This window comes from Aspergillus pseudonomiae (genome assembly GCF_009193645.1).
Source record: "Aspergillus pseudonomiae strain CBS 119388 unplaced genomic scaffold BDV37scaffold_86, whole genome shotgun sequence".
Lineage (NCBI taxonomy): Eukaryota > Fungi > Ascomycota > Eurotiomycetes > Eurotiales > Aspergillaceae > Aspergillus > Aspergillus pseudonomiae.
The window spans coordinates 216-13899 of NW_022476078.1; the positions used below are offsets into that span (position 1 = coordinate 216).

Sequence of the window (13684 nt, forward strand, 5' to 3'; positions counted from 1 at the left end):
GAGAGGCATCCGGGCAGGACCCAGAATGGATGGATGGATTCAATGCGGCCGAATGAAGGGGCAAAAAAAGTACTGTGGGGCGCACCATGTGTCTATGACGACCGGGTCGAATATCTTCCGTGCTGATTGGCAGCGGGGAGACGGTGATCAACTGAGGTTCTGCATGGACGCTCTGATGGAGTATGCGCCGTGGAGCCCTAACAGCCATAGTCAAGACTCCAGAGGCAATTCGGGTAACTTAGTCGTCCTCGACCTGGTTGCTGCGCAGGTATTCCGCATCGAGAGCAACAAACAATCGTCCATTGTATAGATTGAGAGACCTTTTAGTTTCGAGCTCTGACCTTCAGTCTAAATGCCGTCCTTACACCGTCTCCTGGACTGATTTTCAGGCTTTCCTCACCGACATCTGGACACCGCATTTTTAATCTACGTATTATTGCCTTAGTTTTCCGGTGATTCCTTCCGAGCTAGCAAGAATATACGGAGTCCGTAGGTATGTACATAGGTATAATCTACCAACAAAGAGATTACGATACATCAATCAGGATTGTGTCTCAGTCTCGGATGGAGACATTCAGCAATACAATAATTAGCTAGAACAAAGGGAACAGCTGCATCGTCTACGGGTAAGTGCATCATAGCTGAATGTATTCCATGGTACGCCATCCATGTCGCCGTAGTTTGTGAGAGGTGGGTGGATTTTTTCGACAGAGAACGGAATACAAAAAAGCAAAACAATAATGAAAACAAAAAAAAAATTATTAAGAACCAAGGAAAGGGCAAATTGGTTCAGACTAGGTCTAAAGAAGCCTAGGGTCGACAGTCTAATGCCATACATAGTATAGATTCATGCACCGGTTTATGCACTAAGCTGGAGAGGGGATGGAACCCAAGAGCAAAAACGAGGCCAATCGCAGCATGAAAGGATCCCCACCGTTGAAAGAGCGAGTTCCATGGAATCTCATTCCTAGCGCCACCGTTTAGCAAACACCGGCAAATCAGATCAAATCGAGTGGAGTAAATACCGAGCCGTCTAGAAGATTTGGAAGGAATCCAATCGGATGGGCTAAAGGCGGCGCTATGTTAGTTTGCCCACTAAAGAAAATGGAGATGTCGAGAAAAATGGAAATGGAAATTGGAATGGATCTGAATCCAGTAATAGCTCGCCACTGCGCCCAAGTGGAAGATGCCACGGTAAGGCTGTGTTGACTCGTCCATCCGTAATTTATCATAGATCGAAAGCATCATACACTGGTTGATCAAATCGATGAAACTGCGGGTGTTCGCCCACGCATACATACAAGTACATGTGTACATACATAGAAGGGGATGTGTGATGTATCACCCGCACGCAAGGGATCAATTTATCCATGACGCCAGTCAACAATTCGGGATCATGGATCTGTGTGTCCTCCAGAAGGCATCCATAACAATGCATTGCTGTGTCGTTCACTCCTGTCGACTATTCCTCCCACTCGTACTAGTACTTGTAGGGCTTTACCCAGAGCACATACTGTACTCCGTACACATACTACTAAAGTTGGATGGGATCATTCCCAGCCCGGATGTCAACCTTGTTGCCTGGGAAAGGGGGCCGTCCCTCCTGTGACAACCAAATAACTTGGTTTGGGGTATGCCTCTCCACAACTTAACCCTTTTGTTTCAAAGTGATAGATAGAGGAGGGGGGAAAACCGAATGAATTGGCCAGCCGACTTCGTTATTCTCTTACTCTGGCGTAAATTATATTTATCGACGCGTCCATACCTAAGATTCGTCTCCCCCACCCTCCCAGACGGAATAATATGCAGTTCATCATGCGTCTTACAGCGACACGGCAGACTCTTCAGCTTATGATAAATCTACACGTCTCCAGCCTTCTGGTGCAGCTTGACCCGACACGAAGGAGTGTTGGAAAAACAAAATGATATTCAAACCAACGACTCAAAAACTTTCCAAGAGCTGACTACGACATAACTAGAACCCTAGTTCAAAAGTTTAACCCGTTTACTATAGAAAGTGGTGACATGGTTGATAAACCTTAAATGATGCATCCAACCCAGAAGCGGTTGTCCATCTTTTCTCCGACCCGATGGAACGCTGGGGATGTTTCTGCGAGGGGTCTCAAAACTCCAGGCACAGGTACATACATGACATATATTCTATCGGTGGCGTACATACACAAAAAGATAGAAAGTAACTTTGTTACCCCGCATGTGCATAACGCCATCTTGACCTCATCAAGAGGTTCTACACCGGTTCCAGTTTGTATTCTAGTTTCCGAGGCGATCGGCATCGTCGCTTGCTGACTACAGACAGATATATTCCCAACTCGGGAAAGAGGGCACGATGTTCGCCGTTTTCGTGACTCCATCTTGCGTAGGACTTCTCTAAATGTAGATATTCTCGGTTAATTTAGGTAGTATTTGCATCTACCTGACGAACTACTTGCATTCGCGGTAAGGGTTTCGATCCAGTGCGATTGCTGCATAAGCCTATCCTGGTCCCTGTCGTCACCCTCGTCACCCTGCCGCAATCCGATGGCCATAAATCCAGGGTAACGAGATCAGATGACCCAACAAGGAAGTCGATAGACTCTGGACGTGGCGGATCAACGCCCGGGACGAACCCTTATATTCCACTGAGCTTATTTACATGGATCAACTTTGCGTGGAATGTATAAATAATTTATGTATACCAATATCTCTATAGTTACCCACGTCGCTCTCGTAGCCTCATCGCGTACATCGAAACCGAAACGTAGTGACCTCTCTAGAGTTCTCTAAGTTATTTGCTAGGGTACTACACCCATGCTGTCTATGTTACAGGACGGTTAATATACAAGACTGCCTACACCTGACCTCTTAATTACCACGTGCTGGTTTCAGCACATATTTCCATGTAGTTCCGAAATGCCACCGTTTCTCCTCAACAACCTCCAGACCACTCTCCCGGACAATCGCTCCAATATCCCTGTTCCACCAACACCCATGGCGGTCCGCATGGGCGGGTGCGAGATTGTCAAGGATGCGATTCAGCCAGTCATAGTGCGACCGGCCGTGCTCTAAAAGCAGAATCCGTCCCTTTTCCGGCTCGGTGATGGACCCCAGGTGGTGAAGGGCGCCAACAGGGTCTGGCATTGAACACAATCCCATGGTCTGTACGATCGTATCAAAATAAGCCTGCTTATCCCCAGTCGTCGGAGGAGCAACGTCCTTCACATCCTGTGCCCGGAAGTTGACATCCTTGAAACCGGGATGCAACTTCTGGAACTTGCCTCGCGCGATCTCTACCATCTGCGGGCTGAGATCGACAAACGTAACGGAGCGGCATCCCTGAAGCTCTACTTGCCCCCTCTCATTAGGTTTTCTCTGCTGTCCAAGTTCGTAATATTCCAGATTTCGACCCGTGCCACAGCTCACCTCGAGCACATTTCCACGGGCCTTCTGGACAAGATCTCGCCGCTTCTTCCCCATCCGCATCAGCTTCTCGGACATTTCGACATCTGCGTCGAAGGTCCTAGCTGTCTGGTTGTATCGATCAGATACATCCCTGGGCACGTCCATAGACTGCGCATGGGTCACTTCCCGTCTGTAGGAGGCGTATAGATACCCACAGTATGTGCTCATGCCGAGGACACCGACCCCTAGAATGGTCATTACTTTAGGAGACATGCGGGGCTGTGCCTCTTGAAGATTCAGGAGATGTGGATTAGCCCGCTTTGGCAGCGGCGATGCTGCTGACGGTTTCTTGCTGTCGAGACGGTTAGATAAACCATCTTTCTATATATGCCTACCAGGGGGAGGGCGATTATTCCCGGGAAGTATGCTGCACGGCTCACAGCAATCGAAGGGAGCATCATATACTGACCCAGGACCATCGACCGGAATCTTACTGCCGGTCCTTTTAGGACCGGTAACAGGCACTTTGGCCTTCAGTGCGGCCCGGCCTACTCGGGACGCGCTCATGCTGAGTGATTAAGGGCGTGGGATGTGGTAATTATACGATATTCATTCAATTGCCGTGGTTTTGAGGATCTTCGGGCCGATATATATCCTTTCGCGGGGGAAGGTTGACAAGCATTCAATTGTGAGTCTATTTAACAATAAACAAAATCACATTCCAACGGATAATGATCAATGCATATTCGATGCTATGGGGGTAAATATATCAACATATGATTTTCCGGGGGTAATAGCCGATCAACTGAGTTGGCTAGACCGGGAGTTGCGTTGCGGCCGAGAAAAAAAAGAAAAGCCAAGCTCTTGAGGCGATAGGGAGCCTATCAATTGTCATACCGCTAACTAAATCTTTGGTGCTCCTATATCGCTCCGAACATGGAGCCACTATTTTTAAAGGTCCCCCGGACTTCTCTCTCCGCATCTTTTCTGTTTCTGTGTCTATTTTGCAGAAAAGGTGCAACGGAGTAGTTCTTTCTGAACGCTGTCATTCCAGTATAACCGCAAAAGTCATGGCTTTACCACCCAAAATCCTCATCGTAGGTGGAGGTGTCTTTGGATGTGAGTGATGGATATACTGAGCTGGTATTCCCTAATTTTGCTTTTGTTCGTGAGATTTACACAAGCGCATTGCCATTGACTCTCAACAAACCACCGTTATGAGTTTACGGTTGCTGATTCTTTGTCCAACCACACAGTATCCACCGCCCTCTCACTTTCCCGGAGGCACCCCACAAGCGAAGTTACTGTTCTAGAGGCATCGCCTATAATCCCCAACCCTGAAGGCTCCTCAGTGGACGCCTCACGCATCGTCCGCGCGGACTACTCGCACCCTGTGTACACAAAACTCGCGGACGCAGCCATCGAGCGCTGGCGCAACACCGAATGGGGCGCCGAAGATAACCGATACATCCAAAGCGGACTACTTCTCGTCTACCCCGAAGGAAACACCAATGGCAAGGAATACGCCAGGAAGAGTTACAACAATGTCAAAGAACTAGGAAACGACGTCGAGCTACTGCCATCCAAAAAAGACGTCCTGCGAGTGGCGCACGCATACGGGGAGGAGTTGAATGTGGCGGGCGGCTACGTGAATTGGGGTTCAGGCTGGTCGGACGCCGAAGCCGGAGTTCGATATGCAAAGAAGCTTCTCGACACGGAGGGCAAGGTCACCTTCAAAACCGGGGAAGTCAAGACCCTCCTCTACGCAGACCAACCCGACGGTGCCTCCCAGCGCAAGGTGACTGGAGTTCTCTTGGAAGATGGATCCTCCCTCACGGCCGATCTGGTCGTTCTCGCGACGGGGGCTTGGACGGGTAAGCTTGTCGACCTCCGCGGCCGGGCTCTCTCAACGGGCCAGGCGGTTGCGTTCGTCCAGATCTCCGACGAAGAGCAGCGGCGGCTGGAGAACATGCCTACTATCCTCAACTTCGCGACGGGTTTCTTCATCATCCCCCCGCGCAAGAATCTGTTGAAGATCGCTCGTCACGCCTACGGCTATGTCAACCCTAAGAATGTGCCCATTCCCGGGGTTGAGGGAGAAACGATGGAAGTCAGTCTGCCGGAACCCGGGGTCCCGGTCCCCCTAGAAGGCGAAGAAGCTCTGAGATCTGCTTTGAGGAATCTGCTACCAAGCATGGGTGACCGGCCATTCATCCAGACTCGAGTCTGCTGGTACACCGACACGTAAGTTGACTCTGAAAGAACCCGTAGTGGGAATGCGGCAAGTCTAACAAAAACTAGACCCGAGGGTCACTTCATCATCACGTATCATCCCGACCACCCGAACCTCTTCCTCGCTACGGGTGGCAGTGGGCACGGGTACAAGTTCCTCCCGGTGCTCGGGGACAAGATTGTCGATGCAATGGAGGGTAAGCTTGAGCCGGAACTGGGCGAGATTTGGAAATGGCCGGCGGCTGTAGAGGGTGAGTTTGAAGGTGATGGAAGCCGGTCTGGTGCGAAGGGCTTGCGGTTGATGGACGAGCTGGCCAAAACTAAGAAAGCACAGCGGAAGGGCGTCCTGTAATCGGGTGGTACTAAACTGGACATAAAATATACCCTGTAGATATACCTTGTATATAAAAAGCCCTATCAAAACCTTCTTACGTGAAACGGTGTATAGATTACGAGGAACATGTTTGTATGGTTTTCACTCCATTTGGTTCAGAGGCTATCGAGGAAAGGTAGAAAGAATCATGCCACAAGAACCAGGTTCATTGCCTGATTCACCAACCAGCCAGTGCATTCGTCCACTTCCGTTAAAAGGTCTAGAGGAATATCGCAGGAAAATTTCTTCCCATTTGATCCATCATCTTCCGAAAGAGTCGTGAAAACAAATAGCGCTCGAAGAACCACTTCCATGGAGACGGGATCAAGATGAAAGGGTCAGCAGCCGATAGGCAAAAGAACGCAAAAACAAGTAATTAAGAGGGAGCAACCATCGACCAGCGCACAGTACCGCCCCCTTGAATCTGCGGTGTGCGACTTCTAATTGTAAAAAGACTTTAGTTTGTTGAAACAGACGACCAGAAACAAACCGAATCGCTAGAACGCCGTAGAAATGCTAGCATAAGGAATCGTGATATGCGAGTTCGACAACAAAGGCAACGACCAAGCCAACGCGACACGTCCGGCCTGGCTCATGATACAATCTCGCAGAGCAAGAAAAGAGACAACAAGAAAAAGAGCAAATGTTAATACATGGGTGCGAAAGGTGAAGGGTAATCCCCCTATGCAAGCGAGCACCGGCATTAGTCCTTTTAGACTTTACGGAAATCTTTTCGAGTAGTTAGTAACAAAATTACCAACGGGTTGGAATGTAAGGTACTATACCAGAAAGCACAGGATAGATTAGCTCGAACGCCTGGTAGATCTCTTCACGGACCTTGGCGCCGGTCAAGACAATTTTGCCACTGACGAAGATCAAAAGCACGATCTTGGGCTTCATCATACGGTAGATGAGACCAGGGAACAACTCAGGTTCATAAGAACTGAAGTTGTGGTGGCGACTAGCCAAACCTTCCAGGCGAATGGGGAACTTGATGTCGCAGGAGCCGACAATGTTCTGGATCTTGAAATCCGTGAACTTGGCATTAAATCCGAGCTTTTGGATGATACGGGCGTACTTCCTGGATGCCAGCTTCGAGTCATCCTCGGACTTGGCACCAGTGACAACCATCTTGCCCGAGGCGAAAATCAAAGCGGTGGTCTTGGGTTCACGAATACGCATAATCACGGCCGCGAAACGCTAGTAAAAGAGCAGTTCAGCCACACTATGCCCTGACAATCAAGGCTCAGGGAGGTGTGAGATGCAATACCTTTGGATTGTACTCCGCATTTCTTGCGTGGAGCGCAATAGTCTTCAAGTCCAGGCGACAGTCAAGATTTACAGTAGCGACAATGTTTCTTAAAAAAGAAGATCCTTGTTCAGCATTCTGGTATACCAGAAGAGACAGCAAGAGTATACTCACTGCAACGTAGGCACAATGCCACTCCCCGGAGTGTTGGCACCTGGAGTTGCAACAGGAGTAGCGGGTGTCACCCCGTTGCCGTTGGAGGCATTTCCTCCCTGCTGCTGGCCGTTCACATGTCCGTTTGCACCTTGAAGGTTCAACGCCATGTTTCCGTCTTTATCGGAAGGCGGTGTCAAGTCACCGGCACCACCAGGAAAGGACAGAGAGGCAGGAGAAGTGAAGGCCCGGGCCTGCTGCGCGGTGGAGGGATGGGTCGTGAGAGAATCCATTGCGACGTGAGTAGATGATACTCGAGCTGTAGACCAGCCAAAAACTGATTGAATACGAGAGCTTGGATTGGCAGTCTGTTCCCGAAGGACAGTCAGTCAACGTGCAACTCCAGTGTAAGAGGACAGGTAGGTAGTATGATCCAAGGGTAAGAATATATTGAGTGAACATATACATAGATGTACGCGACAAGTCGGTCTAGCAAAAATACCGCATGACCGCGAAGTGAGGCGACATGCGGTCAAAGAAGGCAGAAAAAAAATTTTCGCGTAGGGAAAGCAAGAAAACATACCCTTTGTGGAGATGGACAACTCAATGTCTCCCCGACAGCAAAGCTGCCTTGTGTTTGATCACAGTAAACCGCTTCGTGTAGAAGCGAAACGGGACTGAGCTCAGGGTCAAGTCAAGCAAGACCTCCAACAAGAACAATAGAGATGTTGATAGACAGGGAGGAGACCTGGACCCTGACCAAGAAGTCAAGTATCACAAGGTGATGTAGAGTAGAGAAGGCAACTAGAAAAGCACAGTGAAGTGTTTTCTAGGATATTAACTCAACAAGGGAACTGTCACAACTATGATGGGTAAAGAGTAATGGACAGCAACGTGAAGGGAGCGGACACAAGAAAGAATATGCGCTTTTTTTTTGGGGCAAACAAGGCAAACAAAAACTTTTTTTTTTGGCTTTTCTTTTCCTTTCCTGGAAATTCAATGTCTATCTGTGAAAAGAGAGAGTGTGTTTGTTTCTTGCAGTGTGTCGTAAGATGGACACCTGAGTAGAAAAAGGTTGTAAGCTTCCCGTTTCAGTAAGTGAATCTGAAACTGGGGGGGCAGAAAAATATGAAAATAATATTTTTCTTTTCCCTTTTGGAGCCTCCTAAAAAATATTTCTTCCCGGAGTCTTTTAGCCACCAAAGCAGAGGATGCTGAAAGCAAATCTCTGCGACCTGTATCAGGCGGAAGTGTGGAGAGATAGAGGTAGAGGGGAGGGCGGAGAGAAGACGACTGTATGGCGTTCCGGGGCGGTGCCAAGACCAAGATCAAAAATTCCAAGAGCATCAGAAAGTGGGAGGTTGGGCCTTTATATAGGCTGACTCACAGTTGCCCGAGAGTGCTGGCGTCAGGGGGGGGCTGGGCCCGGCGACTGGCGGGCGGCAAAAGCAGCGACAGACGGTCGCGCTCATCCATGGATTCACTCAGACTCTCACTGACTTAGCGCTCCACTAGCGGCTCTTGGGTGGCCAACCCTTCGTCCCAGTGCGATTCCGTCATCTCTGGTTTGTTGATCAACAGGCCCACTCAACGCAATCTGTTTGGGAGCCCCACCAGGTCGTACACGCTCTATTTGGCTGTTGCCCCCTTACGTATTCTCCCGGTCAGCGCCATGGTTGCAGCCACTGTCGCTTCCTCCAGTCCGCTGTCCTCCTGCTCTCGACGTTCGGTCCCACCGCGCAGCCAATCCATTCCCTTTTTCTTCCAATCATTCCGCGTTGCTGTTCTCGGGGTTCCCTCACGACGCGCCCTCGTTCCCTTTCACCGTGCCGCTTTAACGGTAGGCAGCTGAACAAAAATTTCGCCTCTCCCTCTTTCTTATCCATGGACACAACTTCTTTCCATCCGTACTCGGTAAGTAGAGTTCAGGATAAAATTTATACATCATGGCTGAGCGCTCCTACACCATAAAAAAGATAACGAAGAGAAAAAAAAAAAAAAAAAAAAAAAAAGGGAAACACAAACTTGAAACCTTGATCCTCCCCTCCTGGCAAAAACTTGAGGGTCGACAGGTAGAAAAAGTTTGCCGTCTCATCCGTAGAGGCTACGGTGTCCTAATTGGACCTTCAACAAGCGCCGCTCGGGACACGGTGGCGCCGACCGCCTTTCCCCAGATCTTTAGCCAAATTTGTGATCCACCGAACTTGCTTTTTTGAACAGAAATGCACATCCCATGATCTGTCATATTATAATAAACATCCGATTTTGTACAAATGTTCACTCTTCTGTAGGTACAGTATTTACTTTGATAACGCATGGCTTGGTATTTTACATGCCTTGGCGGTATGCTGAATACCATACACCCCATACACATGAGCGAAACAGTGAAGAGGTGCCCTTTGTGTACATTATTAAGTGTTTGTCAGCATTCCAACAGTCTTCAATAACACTGAGTCTGCAAGTGTGTGGATGAGTCGTAGTTTCGAGATTCCATTCCAGGAATGAAGCTTTTCTTGAACAAAAAGGACGCAGGGTTCGGATGATGGCGTTTCTTTTCTCCGTCCCATCACATGCCATATCGATATGAAAGCTATTCTCTACTCCTAGTACTAGTTTCCGTGCAGTACGCACGAATGGAATGCTTATTTGAATTCCAACTTCTTTTCTTCCCCCATGGAACTTCACACGTGAGATCTTCGTTCATGTGATTGTATAGCTAGTTGGCTACTAGTACCTGACAGGGGCCTTTTCCTTATCGGTACACCGAGTCTTGAACCTGCACAGACTCTGATACATCTTATCTGGTGAGAATCAATAAGCTTGCATCGGCATTTATATAGATCGAACCCCGCCTCCATGCCCCGGATGTCTCCAGGGGATGGATACAAGTAGTATATACGGAGTACTATACGCCGGAGTATAGATTGTATGTTCCCGGTACTTCCAACGGATAGCGGGCTAACAGCGGAACAACGAGGCGGATGTGATTCCTATTGCCGCGATTCCTATTGGCCATCCTTACCTCGGGTTGGCGGTAACTCAGACTGACCACTAGCCTCCCGCTAAAGAGGGCTTAGTCACCTTTTTATCCTTGCCGGTGACGGAGGGATTTGACCTTGAGTGCTCCAGTACCGATTCTAACCATTTAGTCCAATTCCCCTACCCTCGGGTCTTTTTAACGACGCTTGTATACCCCTTGCCATGCATTTGTTCCACATATAGGACCTCCAAACCGTGCGCCAATCTATTACCACCCTGTTTCCTACCGTTGCGATGGCTTCGAAAGGAGCCGTTTTGCCTCTCTTGAGGCGCGAACTGCGACCAGCTGCCTCCCGATTCTCAAGAGCTTCTTTCTCATCTGCCGCAGCCCCTCTTCGGAGCTCTAGAAGCTCGGCTTTGGCTTCCGGTCGGAGGACAACCCGTCAGGCAGCACTCTTCACACCAAGCCGGACTCTCGGCCAATTTCGATGCTTCTCGCAGTCGCTATCCAACAAGCTCACAGACGAGGATGGCCATTTTGATCCCCGCCAAGTGGAGAGAGAATCGGACGAGGTCGATGTTTGTATCGTTGGTGGCGGTAAGGATCCTCCTTTCATATTGCTTGGTATCCTACTGGAAGATCTAGGTAACTAACGAACATTCTCTACCGGTTAGGCCCTGCTGGTCTTGCCTCTGCGATTCGCTTAAAGCAGCTGGCCAATGAAGCTGGTAACGAAGAGTTTCGTGTTATTGTGTTGGAAAAGGCTGGCGAGATAGGCGCACATATTCTCTCGGGCAATGTTCTAGAACCGACCGCTATCAATGAGCTTTTGCCAGATTGGCTCTCGGAGGATAACCCCTCAAGATTCGAGGGTGCCACGCCGGCCAAAGGAGACAAGATGCGCTTTTTAACTAAGAACTCGGCAATTCCAATTCCTGCGCCACCGCAGATGAACAATCACGGCAATTATATCATCAGCTTGAACGAGCTGACCAAATGGCTGGGTGAGCGAGCCGAGGAACTGGGTGTGGAAATCTACCCTGGCTTTGCTGCCAGTGAGCTAGTCTACAAGCCGGATGGGTCGGTGCTTGGTGTCGCAACCAACGATCTCGGAATCGGCCGTGATGGAAAAGCCAAGGAGAGTTTCGAGCGTGGTATGGAGTTCCACGCTCGTATAACCCTGCTGGCAGAGGGTTGTCATGGTAGTTTGACAAAGCAGGTCATCAAAAAGTACGATCTTAGACGCGATAGCCAACCGCAAACCTATGGAATCGGTCTGAAGGAAGTCTGGGAAATTCAGCCGGAGAAGTTTAAGTCTGGGGAGATTATTCATTCTATGGGCTACCCGCTTCCCAAGGATACCTATGGCGGAGCTTGGTTGTATCATTTCGGTGATAATATGGTCAGTGTTGGGATGGTGGTTGGCCTTGATTATCCTAACCCGTGGCTCTCGCCATATGGGGAGTTCCAGAAGCTCAAGCACCATCCTCTCTTCAAGGAGGTCCTGGAGGGTGGTAAGTGCATTTCGTATGGTGCCAGAGCCCTGAACGAGGGTGGCTTCCAGTCAATCCCGAAGTGTGCATTCCCTGGTGGCGCCTTGATCGGTGATACTGCTGGATTTTTGAATGTTCCTAAGATCAAGGGTACCCACTCGGCTATGAAGTCAGGTATGCTGGCTGCTGAATCCGCTTTCTCGGCATTGCAGGGTAAAGCGGACGATGGAACCGTTTTCCTCTTTGACTATGAGGATGCTCTTCGAAAGTCGTCGATCTGGAAGGAGCTGTATGAGGTGCGCAACATGAGACCTTCCTTTAGTACTCCACTCGGCCTTTACGGCGGCATCATGTATTCCGGGTTGGAAGCCTATCTTTTCAAGGGCAGGACCCCATGGACGCTCAAGCATCACGGTACAGATGCTGCAGCCACCAAGCAAGCTTCTGAGTGTGAGAAGATCGAGTACCCCAAGCCGGATGGCGTCATCAGCTTCGATATTTTGACCAGCGTCAGTCGGACCGGTACCAATCACGAGGAAGATCAGCCGGTACACTTGCAGGTGGCAGACTGGGACAAGCACAAGGACATTGCTTGGCCTAAGTACAAGGGGGTTGAGAACCGGTTCTGCCCCGCTGGAGTGTATGAATATGTTGAAGATTCGACCAAGGAGCACGGTGTTCGGTTCCAAATCAATGCTCAGAAGTAAGTGAATCCCGACGCCTTTTTTTTTTTTCTTTTTTCTTTTTTTTTTTTTCTGGTACTAATCTTGCCTTAGCTGCATTCACTGCAAGACCTGTGACATTAAGGTGCCGACACAAGACATCAATTGGCAAACCCCTCAAGGTGGTGAGGGTCCTAAATATTTCATGACCTGATCGACTCCGGTATTGGAACTAGGTACCTATGGTCATCACTAGGTAATTTCCACTGTCGTATTTCGCCTTGTATAAATAAAAGCAGCTGATTGGATTGGGCCGGGTTCCTGTATATAGATTTTGTTCAAATATCTCTGTTTCTTTTTTTATGGTGGTAGTGACTTGCTCCACAATATGTTCTGGTGGGGTAGAGAATGGGAACCACAGAAAACCAAATAAAAACAATATTTCATAGTATGATCCCTTATAGATGAAGTGGAAGAGTTGGTACTGCGACTTTACAGCAACGTACCTCAAATCGGTCTTGCGGCTCAACCCCGTGGGGATTTGATGGGACGGAACCGTGGAAATACCTCGAAAGGTACGGTGTACTCCGAGTATATAGGATCCATTTGGATGTATGTCCAAACATACAAACATGTACTCCGTACCAGTGCCAGTGAGGATACAGTACCATGTTCTGACATCTCATCGGTAATGTGCATGTAATCGATGACTTAAGTGTGTGCGATTCAATCTCTTCTCGGAAAATAAGAGAGAGTAGTATTCTTTATTCTCCGAGTCAGAAGTTACAGTTGACCGCCATGAACCCCTTGACTAGTGTCTGTCTAGATTGAATGCATACACAATATTGTTTCCTACTTTTCTATTTTCCATTGATGCATGCAGTCTGATTGGAGGTCAACACAAGGCTGGAATTTCATTGATTGCCTTTGGTTGTCGGCGGGGCCACGTGGACCCGCCAGCAAAAAGTGAGGCGGAGGCTCTCGTCACGCTGTTTGGCTCAACTGATTTTGCATTGTTTCCCTCCAGCTGGAAAGCTCCAAGAGACAAGTCACTTTGCCTTGGTCACTGTTGGTACGGGGTACTTGACGTCTCTTTTCTCAGTTTATTTTTAAACTTTTGGTTCTTGCCGTTTCGCCTGGCGG

At 48.9% G+C, this 13684-nt stretch overlaps 6 protein-coding genes across 6 annotated transcripts; 2 read left to right on the top strand and 4 right to left on the bottom strand.

Moving 5' to 3' along the window:
* Window positions 1–504: 504 nt before the first annotated feature.
* BDV37DRAFT_216067 (uncharacterized protein) lies at window positions 505–872 on the bottom strand. The gene has a single exon (XM_032080079.1). It carries the CDS (start codon window positions 836–838, stop codon window positions 590–592), a length of 249 nt encoding a protein of 82 aa, XP_031937274.1. The 5' UTR covers window positions 839–872; the 3' UTR covers window positions 505–589.
* Window positions 873–2670: 1798 nt separating this feature from the next.
* Window positions 2671–4563, bottom strand: BDV37DRAFT_216078 (class I SAM-dependent methyltransferase). The gene is made up of 2 exons (XM_032080080.1): window positions 3869–4563; window positions 2671–3751 (listed from the first exon to the last, which is right to left on the bottom strand). The coding sequence occupies exons 1-2, from the start codon at window positions 3964–3966 to the stop codon at window positions 2863–2865; spliced, it is 987 nt and encodes a 328-aa protein (XP_031937275.1). The 5' UTR covers window positions 3967–4563; the 3' UTR covers window positions 2671–2862.
* Window positions 4470–6370, top strand: BDV37DRAFT_297237 (NAD(P)/FAD-dependent oxidoreductase; the record flags this gene model as incomplete). Its single annotated transcript, XM_032090285.1, has 3 exons — window positions 4470–4518; window positions 4656–5643; window positions 5701–6370. The coding sequence occupies 3 exons, from the start codon at window positions 4470–4472 to the stop codon at window positions 5981–5983; spliced, it is 1320 nt and encodes a 439-aa protein (XP_031937276.1). The 3' UTR covers window positions 5984–6370.
* A 346-nt stretch (window positions 6371–6716) lies between these two features.
* Window positions 6717–7699, bottom strand: BDV37DRAFT_287045 (TBP family protein; the record flags this gene model as incomplete). Its single annotated transcript, XM_032088043.1, has 4 exons — window positions 6717–6733; window positions 6790–7204; window positions 7275–7362; window positions 7428–7699. The coding sequence occupies 4 exons, from the start codon at window positions 7697–7699 to the stop codon at window positions 6717–6719; spliced, it is 792 nt and encodes a 263-aa protein (XP_031937277.1).
* A 1046-nt stretch (window positions 7700–8745) lies between these two features.
* Window positions 8746–9395, bottom strand: BDV37DRAFT_258874 (uncharacterized protein). Its single transcript, XM_032083086.1, has one exon. The coding sequence runs from the start codon at window positions 9290–9292 to the stop codon at window positions 9071–9073; it is 222 nt and encodes a 73-aa protein (XP_031937278.1). The 5' UTR covers window positions 9293–9395; the 3' UTR covers window positions 8746–9070.
* Window positions 9396–10520: 1125 nt separating this feature from the next.
* BDV37DRAFT_258878 (electron-transferring-flavoprotein dehydrogenase) lies at window positions 10521–13204 on the top strand. Its single transcript, XM_032083087.1, has 4 exons — window positions 10521–10983; window positions 11061–12582; window positions 12656–12797; window positions 12873–13204. Exons 1-3 carry the CDS (start codon window positions 10680–10682, stop codon window positions 12753–12755), a joined length of 1926 nt encoding a protein of 641 aa, XP_031937279.1. The 5' UTR covers window positions 10521–10679; the 3' UTR covers window positions 12756–12797; window positions 12873–13204.
* Window positions 13205–13684: the final 480 nt, after the last annotated feature.